Source organism: Dromiciops gliroides, chromosome 6 (genome assembly GCF_019393635.1).
Source record: "Dromiciops gliroides isolate mDroGli1 chromosome 6, mDroGli1.pri, whole genome shotgun sequence".
Classification (NCBI taxonomy): domain Eukaryota; kingdom Metazoa; phylum Chordata; class Mammalia; order Microbiotheria; family Microbiotheriidae; genus Dromiciops; species Dromiciops gliroides.
The window spans coordinates 86,883,366-86,907,133 of NC_057866.1; the positions used below are offsets into that span (position 1 = coordinate 86,883,366).

The 23,768-nt window shown below is 38.5% G+C and overlaps 1 protein-coding gene across 1 annotated transcript in view; it reads left to right on the forward strand.

The window, feature by feature from the left end:
* Positions 1–23,768, forward strand: part of STK32B (serine/threonine kinase 32B) — a 373,335-nt gene that overhangs the window by 346,537 nt on the left and 3,030 nt on the right. The window contains exons 9-11 of the mRNA XM_043971280.1: positions 5,572–5,697; positions 10,834–10,965; positions 12,698–12,762. Of these exons, the coding sequence (XP_043827215.1) occupies positions 5,572–5,697; positions 10,834–10,965; positions 12,698–12,762 (323 nt within the window). The remainder of the gene's footprint in view (positions 1–5,571; positions 5,698–10,833; positions 10,966–12,697; positions 12,763–23,768) is intronic.

Here is a 23,768-nt window from a genome sequence, read left to right on the forward strand (position 1 = left end):
TATCAAGTTGAGGAGCTTCTATTTTTTTCCTTGAGGAAACAGGAATCCCAGAAGGTACTTGAGTAGGGGAGTGACATGATCATTATTTTGTCAGCTCAATGAAAGGGAGATTAGAAGGAGAAACAACTAATATAAGTCTAGAAGCTGGAAATGTAATGAGGAGACTCTTATACTTGTCAAAAGGAGAGGTAATAAGGACCTGAACTAGTGTTGTGACTGTGTGAGTATACAAAAAGGGACTAATGAATGATGTATTATTGTAAAGATATATTCAACAAGACTCAACAACTGAGTGGATATGGGGTGGATTGAGGGAGAGGGAAGAATCAAGAACAACTGGAGGTTCCAAATGGAGGAGAATGAGAAGATGATCTTATCAACAGAAAAAGAAAAGGAGGTGGTATGGGTTGGAGGGAAAATAAAGAATTCTGTCTTGGGCCAATCAAGTTTCAGATTTATACAGGACAGCCAATTGGAGATGTGCTGTTGGTAAGATGGGACTAGAGGTAGGGAGAGAGACTAGGGCTCTATCTAGATCTTTGAATCATCTGCATAGAGATGCCTAATGAACCCAGAGAAGCTGATTAGATCACTAAATGAGAAGAGAGGAGGGTCCAGGAAGAAGCTCTGGAGTATACCCATAGTCAGTCAATTAGCATTTATTAAGTGCCAGGAGTCATGTTGAGCTCTGAGGATACAGTTTCCCTCCCCAAAACAAACAAACAAAAATAGTCCCTGTCCTCAAGGAGCTCAGTCAAATCAAGGAGACAATATGCAAATAATTATGTAGAAAAAAGCTACATATAAGAAAAACAGGAGATAATCAACAGAGGAAAGGTACTAGTATTGACAGGGATCAGGAATGGCTTCTCATAAAAGGTGGCATTTTAGATGGAATTTGAAGGCAAGAAAGTTAGACCAGTGACTGGGAATAAAGTATTAAAACTTTATTATATACAAAAGGAATATTAAGTTGTCCATAATAGATTTGCAGTTTTATATGCAAACAACTTTTTTTCTACTATATTAAGGAAATGCTTATTTTATTTCTTAAATTCAGAATTTAAAAAAATCAAAAATAAAAGACTTCTTACTAGAGATGCAATTCATAAATGAATAAGAAAATAATTTGTAAAAACAATTGCAAAGCCATGGAGAATAAAATAATCCTTTTAACACCTTTACCCAGGGAAAAAAAGGAAATCCTGTGGAAATTTCTGCAAACAAACAAAAAACCCAATCCTTATTTATTTATTTATTTATTTATTCATTTATTTATTTGTTTGTTTGTTTGTTTGTTTGTTTGTTTGTTTGTTTGTTTGTTTGTTTGTTTGTTTTGGTGAGGCAATTGGGGTTAAGTGACTTGCCCAAGGTCACACAGCTAGTAAGTGTCAAGTGTCTGAGGCCAGATTTAAACTCAGGTCCTTCTGAATCCAGGGCCGGTGCTCTATCTACTGTGCCACCTAGCTGCCCCCCTAGTTCTTTATTTTTTTAGCTCTTTTGCATATAGGATCCCACTTTCCCACTCTGGCCAAAGTGAACCATACTAGCCTAGTTGTTTACTAGAATGTTATAGTTCCAGAGCCTTTCCCCCATTAATGTGAGTTGATAATTATGAATATTATTATCCACATATTTCAGATTATAATGTATAATTAATTATACATCTGCTAATGTGTGCAGTATACACCATGGTGGGAACATGATGCAAGGTTTAGCTAAGACATGGTACTTGTCTTGATGGAACTTAGAGTTTATTAGGAAAATGTAAAAGTGATCTTTTATCTTCACTAGATCAATTCTTAGGGGGAAAATCATAAAGGGCTGGGGGGGGGGTCATCAAGGAAAGTTTCATGATGGAAGTGGCATCTAAGATGAATTTTAAAGGATAAACAAGAATTTAGCAGAGACCTAGGAAAGACCTTAATTTAGAAAAGTGAGTCACCCACTGCATCCTGGGCAATCACCAATTATCTTAACTTTTTTACTTGCCACTGGCCTTTGATGAGGCAAGGAGAAGGTGAAGCTGATGCATTTGTGCAGCTCTGTCTCACTTAAATCCAGTTAATGTGCAATTCAAAACATTACCCTTGTGATGACATTGATCCTCTTTGAGAACAAAGGATGAACAACAACAAGATTTTAGCAGGTAAATAGTTAAGAGGGTGAATATAACAGGCACAGGAACAGCACTTGCCTTGGCACAGAGGTGGAAAAATATGGAGAGGTAGGAACAGAGGCAGAGAAGAGACTAGTTTGCGTGGATGGGGAGTTACATCAAATTAGGCTGGACAAAGGCCGGGTATTAGTGGATTGTGGAGGGCTTCAAATGCCAGGCAAAGGAGTATGAAATTTATTTTATTCAGGAAACAGGGAAAAACTAAAGGCTTTTAATTTTGTTGTTTAGTAAAGAAAGCTCAGAACGTACGACCTGCTCATGGTTACAGAGATCTTAGTGATGGTCAGAACTTGATCTACAATCTTTTGAATCCAACTCCAGGGTTTCCTCTTCTCTATTACACCTGCTATTGGTGAAAATGTACTTTTTTGATATCTAATGCGGGGAAAAAGTATTGTACTAAATAATCTGTCTCTAAGCTCCCCTTTTGCTTTGTTTTCCTTTCATTTTTGTAAATTCTGGGATCATAGAATATGGAGCTAAAATTAATATAAGCCTTAAATTTTACAAATGAGGATGCTCATATCTTAAGAGTTTAAGTGATTTACCCAAGGTTACCCAGATAGCAAATGGCAGAACTAGGCTATAAACACTGATTTTTTTTTTACTCACTTTTGGTTTGCTCATAAAATTATACTGCTTGATATATAAAATATCAAAGTTTGGCTAATCTAGACAAAAATTATTTTTTTTTCAAAAAGATATTTTGAGTTCGATACAAATTGAGATACAAGCCACTGACCTTTAATGAATTTCTTAAATTGTTGCAAATTTGAGGAGTAGACAAAAATGTCAGAGCAGAAGAAACCCTAAGTATAATAATAAGGTGAAGAAGATTGATTACATTGTTTGCGCTGTGTTCTCCACCTCACCAATCAGTCAACAAAATTGCTCCTTTTGAAGAAGAGAGGGAAAAAGCTTAGGAGAGGAATTAGGTCCTGTTCTTTTAATCTCTCTGTCACAGAAGGCTACTTCTCCATTACATTTTCCCTGTATTCTCAAGTAATGCTGAAATCTCAGATCACTTTGTCTCAGACAGTGTGATGAGCTACACAGCTTATCAGAAGCCACCTGAACCTCCTCTTGGCTCCCAGTTATTATTGACACCGGGATTGTGGCTCTGGAGTCACCTTTGATTGCTCGTTCTTCCTCATCTCTTATTTCCAAGTCCTATTATCATTGACCTTGGCAGTATCTCTCTCATCTGTTTCCACTTCTTCACTATTCCAACTAAACTAGGGATGGGGACTGTAACTGTATTTCCATTCATACAGGGAAATTCAAGCTGAGAAAACTCCCTCTACCAATATAAGCTGAAATCCTTTCAGAAACTTAAAGGATTGCCTAGAGCATTTAGGAGTTAAGTGACTTGCTCAGGGTCCCAGAACCTGTATGCCTCAGAGATGAAATTGGAACTCAGTTTGTGCTGGTTCAGAGACCATCTCTCCATCGACTATGCCAGGCTGCCTCACTGTTCACATTGATACTACTTTAACTTTAAATTTAGGAATGAAAGCCTGGGTGGATCCATCCTAGCTCTGATTCTTACTGGCTAAATGACCATGTAAAATCACTTAATCCTAATAGCATAGATTATCCTGGCTCAGAAATAACCTCTCTGTTCACTATGCAACATTATCTTACTGATACTACTATAAATTTGGGGACAGGAAGGCCTGATTTTGCCACTTATTGGCGATTATGTCCATGAGCAAGTCACTTAACCACACAATCTTAGAGTCAATGATGTAGACCTGGAAGGGATCTTAGAGGCCATCGAGTCCAACCCCCTCATTTTACAGGTGAGGAAACTGAGGCACAGTGAGATTAAGTGATTTTCCCAGGGTAATACAGCTAGCAATTATATGGGGGCAGAATTCAAACCCAGGTTTTTCTGACAAGTCCAGTTTCCTAGCTGTTACGTGATAAATACTACCTTTATGACCTTTAGCTAGGTAGTACTGTGGTTGCAGTATATGAAGTCTGGAAAACCTGAGTTCAGATCTTACCTCAGACAATTAAAGCTGTGTGACCCAGGGCCAGTCATTAAATCTTTGGTTGCTTTAGTTTCCATAAAATGGAGATAATAATAGCATATACCTCCCAGGAATGTAAGCATCAAATGAGATATTTGTAAAGTATTTTGCAAACTTTAAAGCACTATATAAATGCTAGCTGGTGTTATTTGTTCACTTATAAAATGGAATAATAATGTCTGTAATAATTACTTTGGTGTTGTGAATCTAAGATGAAACTGTAAATGTATATAGTACTTTGAAAATTTTAAAGTGCTAAGTTTTATGGGGATAAAGATCGAATCTGGACCATAATTTCATTACTATGGTGAATTCCCAGTGAGGAAATACCCTCTATCATTGCAGTTGGCTTCTATTTTTGTAACTTAAATAGTTGTCTAGGGACATTGATAAGTTAAGTGACTTGGCCAAGATCACACAGTTGTGTGTATGTCAGAGGCAAAATTTGAACCTAGATGTTCTCAACTCAAAAATTATCTACTTATCCAAATTGTCTCTGAAAACACTATGCAACATCACATATTAATAATAGTAATGGTGGTTATGGAGGAAGAGAAGGAAGAAGAGGACGAATGTTGTTTGACTTGGACATCTCATCAGTTCTCATAGTTTCAATTATTATCTCTATGTTGATGATTTCCAGATTTATTTGTTCAGCTCTAACCTCTCCATACATCCAGACTCATGTTTCCAGCTGCCTATTAGACACCTCAAGCTGAATGTCCCATAACCTTGTTGTTCTTCACACTTGATAGCCCATCTCTCAATTCCAGGCATTTTCATTAGCTGTTCCGCATATCTGGAAAACTCTTCCTCCTCATCTCTACTGCTTTACTTCTTTTAATGCTAACTGAAATCTCAGCTTCCTGACCTCCTTTAAGTGCTAAGTAAAATCCCACCTGATCAGCTTTAATTCTAGTGTTTTCTCTCTTGGTTATCTCCGGTTTTCCCCATGTATATCTTGTTTTTATGTAGTTGTTTGCATGTTGTCTCCATGATTACACTGTGGGCTCCTTGAAAATAGGGATTATCTTGTGTTTTCTTTTGTACTCCCAGCACTTAGCATAGTGATGGGCATACAGTAGGTGCTTATTGATTTACTGATTCGCTTTATAACTTTCTGGGTTTCTCTTCTATAAGTTTCAGTTCCTTAATCTGCTATTCTTCTACTGATCCAAGATGAATTTCTCAGAGTATGTGGACAACCTCAGCAAGAAGGAACTCGATTAATGCAAAGCAATAATATAATTTATTGATCATTTTAGCCACTTAAATTTCAGGATTTTCACCAGACCTTGAACTTGTTAAACATGTGAAGTGAGGGAAATATTTTCTTTTTCTGTTTTGTAATTACAGCTTCTGACAAAAGACCCTGAGAGCCGGCTTTCCAGCCTTGTAGATATTCAAAGCTCTCCATACTTAGCTGATATGAACTGGGATGCAGTGCTGGAGAAGGCGATGACACCAGGTTTTGTTCCAAATGTGAGTTGATGTTCCATTGGATTCCTCATCCCAAATACCCCTTCCATTGTTTTCACATATGATTCAGACTACTGTGTGATTAGCTCTCCCTTCAATTTTCTAGGCTTTTTGAATCATAGTGTCACAAAGTTAGGTATCACCTCAAAGCTCATCTAATCCAAAAAGTACCTGAAGAAGTACAACTGCCTTTAAAGCACCCCTGGAAAGTAATCAATCATCCAGCTACTGGTTGAAGATTTCCAATGACAGGGAACCCATTACATCTAAGGCAACCAATTCAATTTTGAGACAACTCTTCCTTATATAAGTCTTCCTTATATAGGTGTGAAATGTGCCTCTATGCAATTTCCACCCATTATCCTAGTTCTGGCCTCCAGGATTTACAACCTTAAGTCTAATGTCTCTTGTACTTGATAGACTTTCAAATATTTAAAGATTATGATTGGATTCAAGAGACATTTATTAAGCACTTGAAATGTTCACACTAGGAGGAAAAATAAAATCATGGTTAGAAAAATGGCTTTGGAGTCAGGAAGATTTGGATTCAAATTCTGCCTTTGACACAGACTGGCTGTGTGACTTTAGGCAAGTTACATAATCTCTCATTGCCCCGAAACAACTCTCTAAGACTTTAAATTAAAGAAAAGCAACTGATCTGCCTGGGTAGGGAGAATTTTCTCAATAAGAGGTCTAGTATAGCAGCTCTTTTTTTGTTGACTAAGAATTGGAAATCAAAGGAATGCCCATCAATTTGGTAATGGATAAACAAGCTGTGGTATATGATGTTGATGGAATATTATTGTGCTATAAGAAATGACGAGCCGGACAATTTCAGAAAAGCCTGGAAAGATTTGTATGAACTGACGTATATTCAAGTAAACAGAACCAAGAGAACATTGTGCATAGAGACGGTAATATTGTTTGATGAGGAACTGTGAATGACTTAACTCTTCTCAGCAATACAATGATCCAAGAGAATCCCAAAGGACTAATGATGAAACATACTATCCACCTCTAAAGAAAGAACTGATATTGATTGAACACAGACTGAAGCACACTATTTTTCACTTTCTTTATTCAAATTTTCTTGTATGGAATGACTAATGTGGTAATGTTTTACATAACTGCACATGTATAATACATATATGATTGCTTACCACCTAAGGAAGTGTGGAGGGGAGGAACGGAAGGAGGGATGAAATTTGGGACTCAAAACTATAAATAAAAATGTTTATTATTAAAAAATAAAAGGTATCCTTTTGAGAGTAGAAGAGGTGAAAAGATAAAAGGGGGAAGGGGGAAAGGAGAAAGAGGAAAGGGAAAAATGGAAAGGGGGAGGGGAATAGAGGAAGGAGAAGAGGGATAAAGCAGAGAAGGGAAAGGAGGAAAGGAAAAAGAAGAAAAGGGGGAAAGGAAAAAGGTTAAAGGGATAAATGGAAAGGGGAAAGGGAAAGGGGGAGAGGGAAAAGGCAAAGGCAAGCAAAGCAAGAAAAGAAAAAAAAGTGGAAGGTACTCTGCAAATGGAGATATAAAGACATAGAATGGTATTTTCTAGACTAAGCATTGCTGCTTCTTTGTAGCAAACCTTATATGCATGGCTTCAAATATCCTTACTATCCATTTACCTGCTTCATCTTCTCAATGACTTTTCTATAATCTGGCATCTAAGACTGAACATAATCATACAAATAAGATCTGTCTAAGGTATGGGACCACAGGATTAGAACACCTCCACTAATTTTGGATATGATGGTTTTATTGATATAGGCTAACCTTTCATGAACTTTGAGGTCACACTCTTGACTCATATTGAGAATGCAGCCAACTTACAAACATCAAACTCATTGACTCATCATTTATCTACCATTTAAAATCCATTTGGACCTGTAAAATGAGGAGGTTGTATTTAGATGCCTTCTTACATTCTTTTTCACTCCAATCTATGATCCTAAGGAGATAGTATATTGGAATTAGAAAGGATATTAGAAGAGCTACAACAAAAATGTGAGACCTAGAATGAACCTTACAACATAAAATGTTAGTGCTTAAAGGCACCTTAAGAACATAAAACAAATGGATTGTTAACTTGGAACAAGTCTTTAAGTATCATCTATTTACAGACCCATCACTTTACAGATGAATGAACTGACCCTCAGAGAGGTGACAGTGATTTATCTGGGGTCACCCAGGGAGTTAAGTCGTTAAGTTGTGTTAAGGGTTAAAATTCTAGCTAAACTGTCTAAAATATCTAATGAGTGGTCGCCAATAAATTATAAGCTTTAGCAAGAGTTAGACTTTTAAGCATTTATTAAGGAGAATAAGAATTTGGTAAAGAGAGAGAAAGGCCTAGATTCCTATCTATTAAAGGGAGAGCACATTTCTAGCTCCCTTCTCCGCCAGAGTCCTCAGGAAAGAGCGCGAGAGTGAGCGCCAGTCTCTTCCTTCCTCCTCCCACTAGTCCGCGTCACTTCCTGATGCCAAAGAAAAGACTCCTGGTCTTGCCCTCAAAGACCTTCGCTTCATGGGCAGAACTCTTCTACAGTAAGTCTCCAGCAGGTGGCGTTATTCCAATCGTTACAGTTGCCTAACAATTTCTATTTCACTTTACATTTTCATGGCATTGTTCTTTTTCCTGAAACTTCTGTTTTCAAAACAGTCATTCCATGATAATCTAGTTTTTTTTTTCTGTGGTGAAAATTGATTTGGTAATTTATAATGGCTCTGTAAGTCTCTGGAGTCAGCACTGGAAGGGACCTTAGATATGTATTTCAACACTTTATTTTACAGAGAAAGAAACTGAGGCCCAGAGATAGAAAATAATTTGTTCTAAATCAGAGAATATATTAGTAAGATCATTTGAGTGTGTCGGAATGTAGATTTGTAGTTGGAAGGGTACTTTTAGCTCATATAGGTCCAGTAGCATTCCACCTCTATTATTGTGGATTAAAAAATATTTGTTGTTGTTCAGTTTTTCAGTCATGTCCAGCTCTTTGTGACACCGTTTGGTGTTTGGCAAAGATACTGGAGTGGTTTGCCATTTCCTCCTCTAGCTCATTCTTATAGATGAGGAAACCGAGGCAAATGGGGTTAAATGACTTTCCTAGGTCACACAGCTAGTAAGTGTCTGAGGTAAGAGTTGAATTCTAGAATATGAATCTTCCTGACTCCAGGCCCTGCACTCCAACCACTGTACCACCATTTTTTCCTTAATAAATTTAGAAGTTAAATTACATAGTCCAATTAGGGCTGGGATTTAAACCCAAGTCTTTTAATTCCAAATCATATGTATTTTCTATTGCCTGACCAAGGGGGAAAGGATATCAAAGGGCCAAGGAGGAAAATAGTAATGATATGGTTGGAGGGAAAGTTCATGAGCCAAAGTACAGACAGGAGAACTGAAGTCATTCTGGGGATGGGGGTGGAAGATGATAGAGAACCCAGTCACGAATAATGCATCAAGTGTTAGACAGAATTCAAATCTTGCCTCAGACACTTGTCACTCTGAGAAGGTCACTTAGTCTTTGACAGCCTCAATATTTCCCTTCCGTAAAATCAGAATATGAGTAATATCTACCTCACGAGGTTGTTGTGAGGATCAAATAAGATAAAGGGGTTTGCAGATTTTCAAGTGCTATATAAATGATAGATTTTGTGGTTTCTCTTGCTGTTGTTATTATCACTATAATTTATAGGGATTAGAGGAAGATAAAGCTGAAAAGGTAGGTTGAGGCATATTAAAAGAAATATAAATGATCACTAAGTTGTGCAGTGGATAGAGTACTAGACATGGAGTCAAGAAGACCTGAATTTAAAACCTGCCTAAGACACTAGCCATGGGAGCCCAGGCAAGTCATTTAACCTTCCTAGGCCTCAGTTTCCTTACCTGTAAAATGGGGATAATAATAGCCTCTGAATCATAGAGTTGTGAGGATAGGATGAGATAACATATGTAATATGCTTTGTAACCTTTAAAATCCCATATAAATGGTTGCTGTTATGATAATGGCTACTAAATAGCCTTGAATACCCAGCTAAGGACTTTCTTCCTTATCATGTAGCTTCCAGTTTTTTCTCTGGTGGGCTTTTCCATATTTAGACTCAGGTATTTGAGAAGGTATTCTCCAATAATTAATTGAGACTTTGGCTCAATTGATTAATATCCTCTTGCCTTCTTTTTTGGTATTTTAGTTCTTTACTTTTTTAATCCCACTTTTCCAGAGAAGTAAGTCAAGGAACATGGAAGTTAAGTGACTTGCCCAGGATTACACAGTTAGTAAGTGTCTGAGGTCACATTGGAACTCAGATCCTCCTGACTCCAGGTTCAAGGGCTCTATCTATCATGTCACCTAGATATTTAGGGTTTACATTTGTTCTGTTTGGCCCTGAGGGCAAATCCATGAACAATTTTCTCCTCAATTTAATGAAAAACTTCTTAACAGCTAATGTTGTCCAGAGGTAGAATGGCTTGCCCCAGGAGATAGTGCAGGTCTTTTTACTGGGATCTTCATTGGAATGCCCAATGGCCACTTGCTGGTAATGTCATAGAAATAATTCCTATTGAGCTCTGAATTGCCTATGTGGCTTCTGAGGTCCCTTTTATCTTTAAGATTTGGGGATGATGTTATTCTAAGGACAGAGCTCTTTCCATGACACTCAGATGTAGGGACCTTGCCTGTATTTTTATTGATTGATGCAGCTTAGTTTGGGCCTCTTTCCCAACTCATTTCATTCCCTTCTGGCATGGAAGTCAAGGGAAGTTCTGTTCTCAGTAAAGCTCTGTGAGTTGCCAAAGAATAAATCCAATTGTTCGAAGTGTCTTGGAGTGGCGATGGTCTATTGCTCTCTCACTTGTGTGTACCTTGCCAGTAGATGTTAATAGAGTACAGGTGTCCCACAGTTGTCTGAATTCTCCTTCCTCAGCCTTCTATTGCTAACGCTGAATGAGGGCTAAAATCCAAGTGCCTCTTACTCTCCAGTTAGCTCTTCCTGGTGGCAATGTTGGCGGCTCCATTTGGCTGTTTTTCAGAATACTGTAGAAAGTGCTGAAAGCCCTCACATAGAGTACCATTACTCATTGAAGCTAAAGATTTAAGTCTCATAAGAAAATTTTGTGTCTGTTTTCTGCTTTGGTAACAGAAGGGGAGACTGAATTGTGACCCAACTTTTGAATTAGAAGAAATGATTCTAGAATCTAAACCCCTTCATAAAAAGAAGAAGAGGCTCGCCAAAAACAAATCTAAAGATGGCGGGAAAGAAAGCTGTGCCCTGGTAGGTGCTGGGCTCTGGTGGATGGAGGGCAGGGTCCCCTTCATTCCCTTTTCAAATGAATGTTCAAGACTGCAGGAGGCCTTGTGGAGAACAAAGTTAGTGATGTGGTCAGTTTAAAGGGACTTTTCTAGATCAGTCATACTCCAGGTTATTGGCCAGAAATTTTCAATCAATGGAGCTCCATAAATTATTATGGGACAAAGAAAGATGTAAGGACAGGAGGCTATGCTGTCTCCTTAGCTCAAATGTTACTGGCTGACTGATCAGCATCAGCCCAGTCACAGATTGTTTCAATTAGTCATTGTGCTTCACTGATTGGTCTGCTGTTGACAGACAGCTCAGCTAACTATTGTTTTAGTTATCATTCACTGATTATTCTTGTGCTGATTGATAGCTCAGCTAGCCGGTGACAGAGGATCAAGGAATATTGGAAGATGCCAAATGCATCCTCCTCCTCTCCTTCTCCAGTGATTTAACCTTTCAGTTGGAGGAGAAAAGCCCGTTGATGTTTCTGAAATGCTGGAGCGACAACATATGGATATTGGAAAACAGTCAGATGGCTGCTCATTACCTTTCCCCTTGATTTGGGTAGTGGGAAGAGGTATGGTTCCATCTGGAGGAAGGAAAGGGAATAAACATTTATCTAGCACTTATTAATGCTAGGCATTGTGCTAAGCACGTTACAAATAATATTTCATTTGATCCTCACAAGTACCTTGTGAGATACATACTGTTGTTATCTCCATTTTACAGTTGAAAAAACTGAGGCCACCTGAGGTTATATGACTCACCAAAGTTTACACAATATATGTCTAAGACCAGATCTGAACTTAGGTCTTCCAGACTCCAGACCCAGTATTCTATGTACTGCACCACATAGCTTCCTTGGAACCACCTGAGGCCTAGCAGTCTAATGCTTTGGTGTGGTTGAATTCCTGGACACAATGGCACTTTATTTTTAAAGTCACCTCAAATTAAACATAAAAAGGCAATGTTTAGGTTGATCAACAAATAAGTTGTCTTTTTGTTGTTGGGGGGCTGGAGGGTACTTCATAAAAGTATGGTGAGTCAAATACTCTTCATTAACAAAAGATTTTTACAGATTCTTATAGCCTTAAATGAGGATGGCAAATACTATCCTTTTCATTTATGTGAGGGATGGCCAACCTGCAGCCCAAGGAGCATGAGTCACTATCCAAAACCGTCACCTGAATCTTGGGGAAAATTCAAAGAATCATTATATTCATACTATGATTAAAAGTAGTATCACAACATTTGAAAGACAATATATTGCAATGTAGAAGCATATGAAAGCACTCACACTCAACAGCAGGAGGCCAAATCAAAAGAGTTTTCATAACAAAAACATTGGAATCAATTTTGCCATTCAGACAAATGTGGTGTTTTCCTTTGTCAAGAGTACTGATGAATTCTGACTGCCACTCTTTTTCACAAAAGTGTCCTATCCTTGTTTCGTAGATTTCCATGTCATTAATGCAGAATAACTTGCAGAAATGAAAATTCTAAACATCATGAGATCAAAATCACCCTCAGTGGAATAGAGAACAATCACCCTTTTAAATCCCAAATTCTGTCCCATTTTTCTGAGTCCATTCCTCTGAAACCATCTCTTGAGTCAATGATGAATTCTCTATTCACCATGTGTGCATTTTTTTTTCTCCATGATTGTTTTCTTTCATTTATGATCAACCTCTCCATGACACTTTGAAAGAATGGACACCTACAGCAATGTTTAGAAACAGTGAGGAAAGAATTTATCATCTTCAACAGAGAAAGGTGAGTACCTCCTGGAGATGCCTGTTCTACATCACATCATTAGAGTCTGTCAACAATGATCAAAGCTATTTCTATTGGGGAGGGGGAGGGTTGGTGGTATAGGTTAGGAGGAAAGACAAGGGAAGCTTTGTTTTCATACGCCAAATATTTTGTGCTCGTGGTATTAGGAAAGGGCTGAGAAAAAAATATCAAGCTGACAGAGGGAGGTGAGCCAGTCACTGATTTCTAATCAGGTCCATTGTATATTTCACAGCTCCATTCTGGGCTTCTTGAAAATATCCCAAGTTACTAGCTCTACCACTAACTCATTATGTGACTTCAATCAAATTGCTCCAATTTAATTCAACAAGCATTTATTAAATAAGTAAAAGGTACTGACTATGCATAGAAAATGGTCCTTGAGAAGATTAAATGATATGCCAAATGATATGCCATAGTTTCTTTCCCTATGAAATGAGGTAGCTCACCTTCATGATATCTTAGCTCCCTTCCAACTCTAGGATTTTATGAATTTTCTTGGTCAAGAGTGGTAGCTTGGCAAAATATATTATAAACTGTGACCTTGATTAAATCTCTTCAACTCCCTAGAATTTGGTTTCATCCTCTGTAATATGGGGGAGGTGGGTTATACTAGATAATCTTTAAGGTCCATCCACCTCCTTTGGCTTAGTGAGTCAAGTGACCTTCCCAAGGTCACAAATGTGTAAATCTAGGATTGGAACCCAGGCACTCTACAAATCTTGACTTCTTTCCACTGCACCACATTGCCTATTATGAAATTCAATGATTTGTAACAGGTTTCCACAGTTATTAAGTAGTGGGGGGGTGGGGGTAGTTAGAGGTGTTATGACTCGAAATACATCACTTTTTCAAATGTAACAAATTATCTTCACACTGCGACCTCAGAGAAGCTATGCATTAGAGGGATGTCCAATCCAATGCAATTAATTAAATATGTATTAGTTGCACACCATGTGCAAGGCCCTATGTTAGACTCTGGAGATATAAAAGATGAAAAATGACATTGTTGCTGACCTCAAAGAGCTTTCTTCTATCTGTGGGGAGCAGCATGTATGCATTTAAGTATCATATGTCCATGGGGGGCAGAGTCTACATAGGGGCAAAGGAGACATCCTGATATAGTGCTTTATAAAATGTGTGGAGGAAGAAAACATTTTCAGCTGAAATTGGGGGGAAGAAAAGGACTCTAAAAGGTAGAGATGAGGAAGGAGGGTGTTCCAATCATTGGAGACAGTCTGTACAAATGTATGGAAGCAAAAAACCATCCTGCTGGGTTCAAAAGCTAGCAGTCCAGTTTGCCTCCAACATTGAGTGAAGGGAAAGTAACCTTCACATACCAATTTGTACCAATTCTGTACAAATGTGTCACAATGGAACATTTGTTTTTTATCCAGAAGTAATACAGAGGCATTGAAGTTTTTGATTTTTGCTTTCTGTTTCTTTTTTTTTTTGATCAGAGAGTGATTGGAAAGATGTGAACTTTAGGGGGAAAGTATTTTGTTAACTAAATTAAGATGGATTCCAGAAGAGAGAGACCAGAGACACAAGAGCCTGTTAGGGACTTAGTACAGTGGTGACCAGGGGGGGACAGCAGGAAGAAAAAGGGAGAGCAGAGCATTGTTGACAGAGCCAAATGTTGCATGAAGTCCAAGAGGTGTGAGACCTGAGAAAAGGGCATCAGATTTAGAAAGCAGCTGTAGGTGAACTTTGAGAGCACAAAGCCAGGATAGTTGTGAGACAAGAAGCCAGATTGCAAGAAGTTAAAGAGTAAATGAGCAATAGAGGCAGCTGCAGTGGAATAATCTTGTGATACATGTAGGCACCTAGATAGATACATGCTATCCACATGTGTAATAAAGGAGTAGAAACCAAAGGATGATAACAAGTTGATGTCAGGGTAAAAGAAAAGGTGTTTTAATGATAGAGGTCTGAGCTTGTTGGCAGGCAACAAGCAACAATGAGAGAGGGAATGATTAATAGAATAAGGTCCCAAAGGAGGTACTGAATGGGATCAGTAGCAAAAGTAGAGGGATTCACCTAAGCCAGGAGAAGCCTCATTTCAGGCACTGAGACTGAAATATCTTCCCTTTTCCCCTGGTTCAGTGCCTTTCTCCTTTCTATGTACTCTATATGGGTGAAAGTGGATCTGAGCCAGTGACAATATGATCGGATGAGAAAGAATCAGGAAATGACAATTCTGTAGGTAACCATTCTAAAATGGTTTCATGTGATATCCCTCCAAATAGAACAAAGCACCACCTACCTGCCTATGGAGACCCAAATTATGCAGTCTGATGTCATGGAAAGATCACTTAGTTGGGGTCTTCATCAGGCTATGCTGCATGATCTTGTGGAAATAATTTTACCTCTCCCATATTGGTAATATGAGAAAAATTATACCTGTACTACCTACTGAAGAGGGTTACTATGTGCATCACATGCGATAATAGATGTGAAATGCTTTATATCTCCACAAGTGACAAGGATAGGAATTGTATATCTAATTTCATTGGTACAAGGAATTCTAAGGTGAAGAAACACTCCTCCCCAAATGCAAGTCAACACTTTCTCTGCAACTTCTAGCCTTAGAGGAATTGCCTAGACCACAGTTGTCCAATATGAAGCTTGTAGCAGCTCATAACTCTCCACAGTGCAGCCTGCATCAGGTTCAAATGTAACTGAGAAATATTTGACAAAATAAATAAAAATTCAATAGAGCATAGTTAATGGTAATATGTGGTTCTCTAAGTCAATGTACAACCTGAAGTGATCCTTGCATATGGTTCCATCAGTCCTTGTTTCTATTTGACACCACTCCCCTCCAGCACTGACAAGGTGAGGAACTTGGTCCAGTTTATATAGATAGTATTTATCAGAGGCAATAATTGAATCCAGGTCCACCTGGCTTCACTACCAACTTTCATTCTACTATACCATGCTGTCTCCCATCACTTCACTGCCTCTATAGAAAAGGCAAGCTATATCATAGTTCTTTCATGTATTTCCAAGTGACCCTCAGCCTTGATCTCCCCTAGACCTGCTCAAAAAACAAATACACTGTAGTATATTGCCCAGTTGGAGCAACTTTTAGCAATTCTGGATTGGACTAAATAACTTCCCAAGTCACTTCCAGATTTAAAATTATTGTCCTCTGATACTTTTTGTCTTGATGCAAGGGTTCTTAAACATTCTTGCAACATGGACCCCTTTCACAGGCTAGGGAAGCCTGTAGAAGCCTCTTCATAATAATGTTTTTAAATAATTGAAGGAAATGATAAATGAAAATTAGAGGTCAAATAAAAATAAAGAAGTCAATTTCTTCCCATCTGAGTTCACAGATGCCTGAAATCCATCAACAGACCCCATGGGGATCTGTTGATTCCAGGGCAAGAACCCTCATTTGTGAGACTCATTGACTGACAGCAAATAAGCAGTTTAAGGTTCCATACTGCCCACCAAAGTAGCCCTTGAGGGTGAGCACCTTGACCTTAAACTATGTTCTCACTGATGCCTATGAGAGACATCTTCTATCTACCTTCCCATTCACTCTGGGAAATTCTAATCAGCCCCAAACAGAAGAGTCCTACATCATTTTTCATTCCCTTTTCTATCCTGTCACGTTGATGGAAACACTGCGATTTCCTAGCCTATAAGATTGCCTTTGCTTCTCCCCTCGTCCTTTTCACCTGAGAGTCCTGGGCTTTCTCTTTGTAATCAACATTTTATTCTCTATTCTAGAGATTTTTATGAAAATATATACCATTTGTTACCTTGGCTTTTTTCTTCCCCCAAAGAATAAAAATATATATAGCAAAGATCTTGAATTCTTTTACCAGAAAGGTAAAAGGATTATCAAGGAGTGATGGCTTCCCACTGGTGCCAAACTGGGTTCTGGGATCTATAGTGAAAGTCACCATTCTGACATCATTTGTCTGAGTCAGGGAGAATTTAAAGTATTCTGTTATATGTGTACTTTGGTACATAAAACTCCCTCCCCTGCAGTTGTTTATGCCCTCCCCATCCTTCAAGAACCTTTTGAACCTCTACTTCCCCATTTTTAAAACAAGGATAGCCATACTAGTACCATTTTCCTGTTATTGAGGTGACAACTTTGGGAAATTTTCAGGTTCTATCTAAATGAGCACAATTACTTCTTACACTGCTAGCCTGCCTTGTTATCTATTCTTTTTATCTGTCCACCTTGTGCAGCACTTTTGTTGTTGTTGTTGTTGTTGTTGTTATTTTTCCCCTGGGGCAATGAGGGTTAAGTGACTTGCCCAGGGTCACACAGCTAGTGTCCAGTGTCTGAGGTTGGATTTGAACTCAGGTCCTCCTGAATCCAGGGCTGGTGCTTTATCCACTGCACCACCTAGCTGCTGCCTCACTATCTATCCACCGTGTGTCTCCAACTCGACTCTAATTCCTTGAAGACAGGGACTTCACTGATACTGCTTTCTATCCTTAGTGCCCAATATTATGTCCCATACATACATACATACATAGTACCTGCTGAATAAATGTTTATTGATGAAGATGATGATATAAACAAATTATTTTGTTTGCTGCTATGTATTTTTTTTCCTTCCTTCTTATTTCTCTTGCTTGTCCAGAACAGATGGCTGACTGGGTGCCTTTCAGGAAAACATAGAGTAGGGCGTTATAATCTGGAATATATGGATACATTTCAGGGGGGACTACGAATTTGGATGGAAAAAAATCACACCTTTATTTTCCCTAACCTCTAGCTGAATTCCAGTATTTCCTTCATTAAAAAATCATTCTGATAATTTCACCAAAGTGCCAGATAGGTCTATGGTACAAAAATGGTTAAGAGCCCCTGACTTCGAGGGAGGAGGCTGAATTAGTACTAGATCCTTTAAAATAACCTAAGACACATTATTTCAAGTCATTGACAGTGCTAAGGAGCTTCCATGAGTGGCCATATAACCCTGCCTGGGTTGGGAGGAATTAGAAGAAGATTTAATTCAATTAAGGGATCAGGTTTTGTCTCTCTCTTCCCCAGGGTCAATTTAATTCAACGAATATTTATTAAGTAACCACTATATATCTAGCATCATATCTTCTCTTGTCAGACCCCAGAAGGTCCTTTGGAGCCACTGGCTATAATCCATGTCCTCCATTTCTTTTTCAAAATTAGGTCTGTGCTCTTGAATTCTGTAGTTGGGTTACTTGTAAGGAGAACATAATACCCAAGGAGGGGAGGGCATTGCTAACATCCTTAGCCTTTTCTTCCATAGGTCACGTCTTTAATCCCACCAAACACACAGAAATAGACAAGTGACATTAGCAGGGTTTGCAAGTACAGGATATGTTACTCTGTCCTGGTCAGGTCAGGTAACCTTTCAAGCATCTGGAAATAGCACTAGCAGGAAAGCAATAAATATTTTCAGATGAAAAAGTTTTCATACTATAGCTAGATAAAAATATACTCATACTATGACTAGTTAAAATTATTTTCTCAAGCAGTATGAGGAAATATTTTATAAAATCACAGCTCTTAGATTTAAGTGTGAGGACTGCAGTAAGGAAGACTTATTTTCATAAATTCAAATCTGGCCTTGAACACTTACTAGCTGGGTAACCCTGGACAAGTCACTTAACCCTGTTTGCCTTAGTTTCCTCATCTGTAAAATGAGCTGGAGAAGTTAATCGCAAACCACTCCAGTATCTTTACCAAGAAAATCCCAAATGGGGTCATGCATCATCAGACGTGACTGATAAATGACTGAAGAAGGAAAACAAGTATTTCCTCCAACTAGATTTTAAACTCCATGAAGGTAGGAACTATGACTTATCTAAATTTTCTATCTCATCCCAGTGCTCTACACACAGTAGGTGCTTAAGGTTTGTTCAAGTAATAAAAAAGGTCTTATTATCTCTTTTATGTCCTATTCTCCATTATAATTATAGTGCAATATTAGCCATGTCAGTAACTCTATAAATCATGGCTCGATTGAGTGTTTTGTTGGCTATCTAGACTTAAGAGGATCTTAATAAATTCATCTTAAACTTAGAAGTTTGTATGTATACATTTTTTTTCTGGAAGAGCCTGGACCTTAAATTCCTTTATAAACTTCACTTGAGCTCTGCAGATATGTAGAAGAAGGCTCAGGGAATGAAGTTTTCATCAGAGTGGAGGCCTGGTGACTATGGGCTGATGCTAATTATAATATCTGGCATTTATATAACACTTTGAGGTTTTCAAAAAGATTACGTTCATTACCCCACTTGAACCTCATACCACCCTTCTAGGGAGGCTGAGCCTGGAAGATCTTTTGACCTAAGCAGTTCTGAATAGCATTGGGCTATGCTGTTCTGTGCCCTCACTCACTGATATGATGAGCTCGTAGATCAACCCAAACTTAGAATGAAGCAGGCCAAAGTTTTTTTGTCTTTTTTTTCTTGTTGTCTCTCTCTCTGTCTGGAGTGTGAGCCTCTGCTTCCTAATGGATACAGTGCCTCCTACAGATTGAAGAGCTACCATTTAAAGATACATGACTGATGCTGGGAGTGGAAGGAGAAAGCAATTTCCTTCTTCCCCCTTAAGGTGTTCTTTCCCCTTCTTGACCTCTGAATGGGGATATTTTCCACCTTGATGTTAGATACCAGGACCAATGGAAAGGAGGGTGAGAGAAATTCCCTAACCTATAGTTAATTACAAGCTTCAACTGCTCCATGGGACTTGCCTATTTAAAATACTATAGATGGGGAATGCTACAACTGGAAGAAACTTTAAAGGAGAACAAGCAATGTTAGAGCCAGAAGGGGCCTTTAGAAATCATGTGGCTCAACTCTCATTTTTTAAATGATATATACTAGTTATTAAGGAAATTAAATTACTTTCCCATGATCCCTTGGGGTGTTATTAGGTTTTAATAAATAATAAATGAATAAATTCACATTTTCCCACTGGAGTCTCAGGTCTTATAATTTGTTGGTCTATCTCAGCATAAAGTTCCATTTTTTTTTCTGAGAACTAATATTACTCTTTTTGCAAAAATTACACTTCTTGCCCATGTTCAATAGTTTTATGCTTTGGTCTTTTTTACCCCCTCCGGACTGGAGATGAATTTGCATTGAACTATCTACATCTCCCTTGTGACAAAGATCACTGTGATATCACCACTTTCACAGTTTAGGTTTTACAAGTACCACTTTCATGAGGCATTTTTGTTTTAAAAGAACTGAATTTGCAGATAGAGTACAGTGCCACCAGGTGGTGATCATAGTGTTAGTGGCTCTGTGCACAACCACAAGTCAGAATATAGTGTCTAGAAACATTGTCTTATATCTAGATACAATCTGGCACCTACTTTGGACTAATTCTTCATGGTTATGCTCTTGGGTCTGGGGCATTCCACTTCCTAAAGGTGATACTTGCCTATAGATTTCAGCTGCAGGGCTTTGGGATAATTTGGCTTTAAAATGCTTCCAAGCCTTTGTTCCCAAGGTTGTAGTCTACCTATCAATAGTTTCCCTTAGAGCTATGGGTTATTTGAAGTCTTAATCTCTTCTTTGTTGAGTTTTCTGTGGAAGAACTGCCAAGGGAGTGGAAAAAAAGAAAGCCCATCTTTTCCAACATTTAGCACTCCCCACACCTTCCATTTAACAGACAGCTAAAGAGAAAATGAATGGTGTAAGCTTCAGAGAAGGGAATAGTGGTAGGTAAGATCAGTCACCATAATTGGTATTTGATTTGATAAATAGATGTACAAGGAGAGAGACAGAGACAGAAACAGACAGAGAGAAAGAGGCAAAAAGACAAAGAGAACACAAAGGCAGTCAGCAAAAGCAGAAGTTTGAGAGATGAGTGGCCAAGTTGACACTGGGTTTGTCAAATAAGATCAGAAACAGAAACCTAGACTGGAGGCCCATGTGTGCCACTTACAGGCAGTATAAATGTAAATGGGCAAGTCATTTAACTTCTCAGTGCCTTGGCACTCTCTAAGACTAAACTTGTGGTTTTTAGTTTATTTCCTAATTAAATAAGTACGTATAAAAGTTAAACTGGAAAGGATTTTAGAAATTCATGTCAGGGCAGCTAGGTGGTGCAGTGGATAGAGCACCAGCCCCGGATTCAGGAGGACCTGAGTTCAAATCTGGATTCAGACACTTAACACTTACTAGCTGTGTGACCCTGAGCAAGTCACTTAACCCCAATTACCTCACCAAAAAAAAAGAAAAGAAAAGAAATTGATGTCAACCCTCACATTTTACATAGGAGAAAATGAAGTCTCAAAAAGGGGGAGTAAAAAAACAAAACAAAAAACAAAACAAAACAAAAACCAAAAGAGGGAGTAATTTGTAGCAGGTTACAGAGGTCTTGAATATCAGAGATGGGATTTGAACCGAGGTCCTTGAGCTCAAGGACCAGTTATGTTCCCATTATGTCCTTCTCCCTTCTTTTTTTATTTTAATTTGGACATGTAAACCCTTCACAATTTTACATTTCTTCTCTCAGACTATCAGATTTTGCATGTAAATATGTGAAGTTAATGGTTCACATTCAGAACTAGAAGGGGCCTTCTAGTCACAGAAAAGGTGATTTAGTCACAGAATAAGAGATTTTCGAGGAGGAAGACAATTTTGGCCAGAGAAACCTGGGAACTCATCATGAAAGAGGAAGCATCTGGGCTGGGCCTTGAATGGTGGGCAAGAATTAGTCCCAGAGAGATGGGGTAAGCAGGTGGCATGGCAGACAGAGAGAACATTATGAGCAAAGGGTAAGAGGGGCTTGTTCTTCTCAACTTTCCCCTCTTTCTAACTTCCCTGTTACTATTGAGTATATCTCCCATCCTCCTGGTCATCCTATCTCACAGGTCTTGTATCTTTTTTTTTTTTTTTTTTTTTTTTAGTGAGGCAATTGGGGTTAAGTGACTTGCCCAGGGTCACACAGCTAGTAAGTGTTAAGTGTCTGAGGCTGGATTTGAACTCAGGTACTCCTGACTCCAGGGCCGGTGCTCTATCCACTGTGCCACCTAGCTGCCCCCCTTGTATCATTTTTAACTCCTCACTCTCTCTCAGTCCTCATACTCAATCAGTGGTCAAGTCCTACTGTTTCTGCCTCTCAGACATGGCTTGTATATACTCTCATTCAACACTGAAACCACCCTAGTGCAGACCCCTCTTTACATCTTCCTCCCCTCCACATACTCTGTGATCCAGTGGTGATGGCTTTCTTGCAGTTCCGTGAAAGATGCTTCATCTTCCAACTGTGAGCATTTTCACTGGCTCTCCCCCATACCTGGGATGTTCCTTCTCCTCATCTTCATCTTCTCCCTTCTCTCACTTCCTTCAAATTTCAGCTAAATTCTCACCTTCTGCAAGAAAACTTTTCCAGTCCTCAACCTTAGTGCTTTTCCTCTAAGACTACCCCCCGTTCTTCCTGTCTAGATCTTATTTGCACACAGTTGTTTGTATGTCGTATCCCCCTTAGATTGTGACATCTTGAGAGTAGGCATCAAATATGGTGTGATCTGAAGAATGTAAAGTTTACAAGTGAATGGACTTCAAATGTCTCCAGAATTTAGAATATCAGTCTTTTAAAAGTTAATTTCCTACAAGCTCTTGAGTAGTAAAGATTCTTCCATTTATTTTACCTGTATTCCCAGCTCCTGGCACAGTGCTTGGCACAAATTGAGCTATTGTTGAGTCATTTCAGTCCTGCCCGACTTTTTGTGACCCATTTGGGTTTTTTTTGGCAAAGTTACTGGAGTAGTTTGCCCTTCTTAGGCATAAATCCCACTATCTTATAATAAATAGTCTAGTTCTAGAGTTCAGTTACACACATGCATACATAGATACATCACTCTCAGAATTCTGGTCACAAAGTTGACAAATAATTTGAAAATATAGCCTAGTAAATTAAATTCCACTGCTATGTCTGAGATAACTACCAATGGACATTCATGGGACTGAATCAAAGGTTCTAGGAAATACCAAATACTTTTCTCATTTCCTTTTAAGTAATAGATAACTATGGTATCAGCCTGATAAGTGCTCTGAGCCAACAAAAATGGCTTTATATAATTGTCTTGGTTCATGAATTTTTATGTGAGTGAGAAACTTTCTTATTCCTTATGAGCAAAGAACCCTTCTCCACTAAACTGAAAGCTATACATTGGGCGTGCCTCCTTGATTTAAGAAGAAATAAGGTATAATGGAAGGAACATTGGATTTGAGGTCAGCGGCTTGGATTCTTTGAATCCCATTCTGTGGTTCTCTGTGTGATGAGGCAAATCATTTTTCTTGCTCTGGGCCTTAGTTTCCTTTTATATAAAATGGGAAGATTGAGTTGAATAGTCTTTAGGGTCTCTTACACATTAAATCCATACTTTTATGACCCTGTATTAATCCTCTTAAACAAGTCACTTATCCTGATGTTATGGACCTTTCCTGATGTGATAAACAGGAGAATGGAACATCTTGAGTAAGTTGGTATTTGCTTTTCAATTTTAGAAATTCCCATTTTTTCTTCTGTCTGCCAAATTTGGGATCACACAGCATTAATCTGGAAAAAAGATCCTTTGGTTTAGGTACAAACTGGGAGATAACTTGGTAATTTGGGAGATGATTTAGTGACTCTTTCTCTTTTCTTTAACAAAGAGGCATCCAAGGCCCCAGTAAGGAAATGGAATTGTCTTAAAAGTCCTTCAACCAGTAACTTGCAGACTCAAGATATGACCCCCATATGTCCCCCCCAGGAGCTCACTGATTAATAGGGGAGGTGGCATATAAATAAACATGTACATATGTTATACCTGAAAAAGAGAAGGAAGATAACCTTAGAGGGGAAGGCTCAAGAGGTTGGGGTGATACCAGTGGGTATTTGATTAAATACCTTTTTTCTAGCTCCTACAGGAGTGTCCCCCTTCTGGGACTGCAGTCATATTTGCCATTCAAAAAAATAGTTTCCAGGTATTGGTCAGAATGTATGCACTTTGATTCTCAATGGCATGACTTTA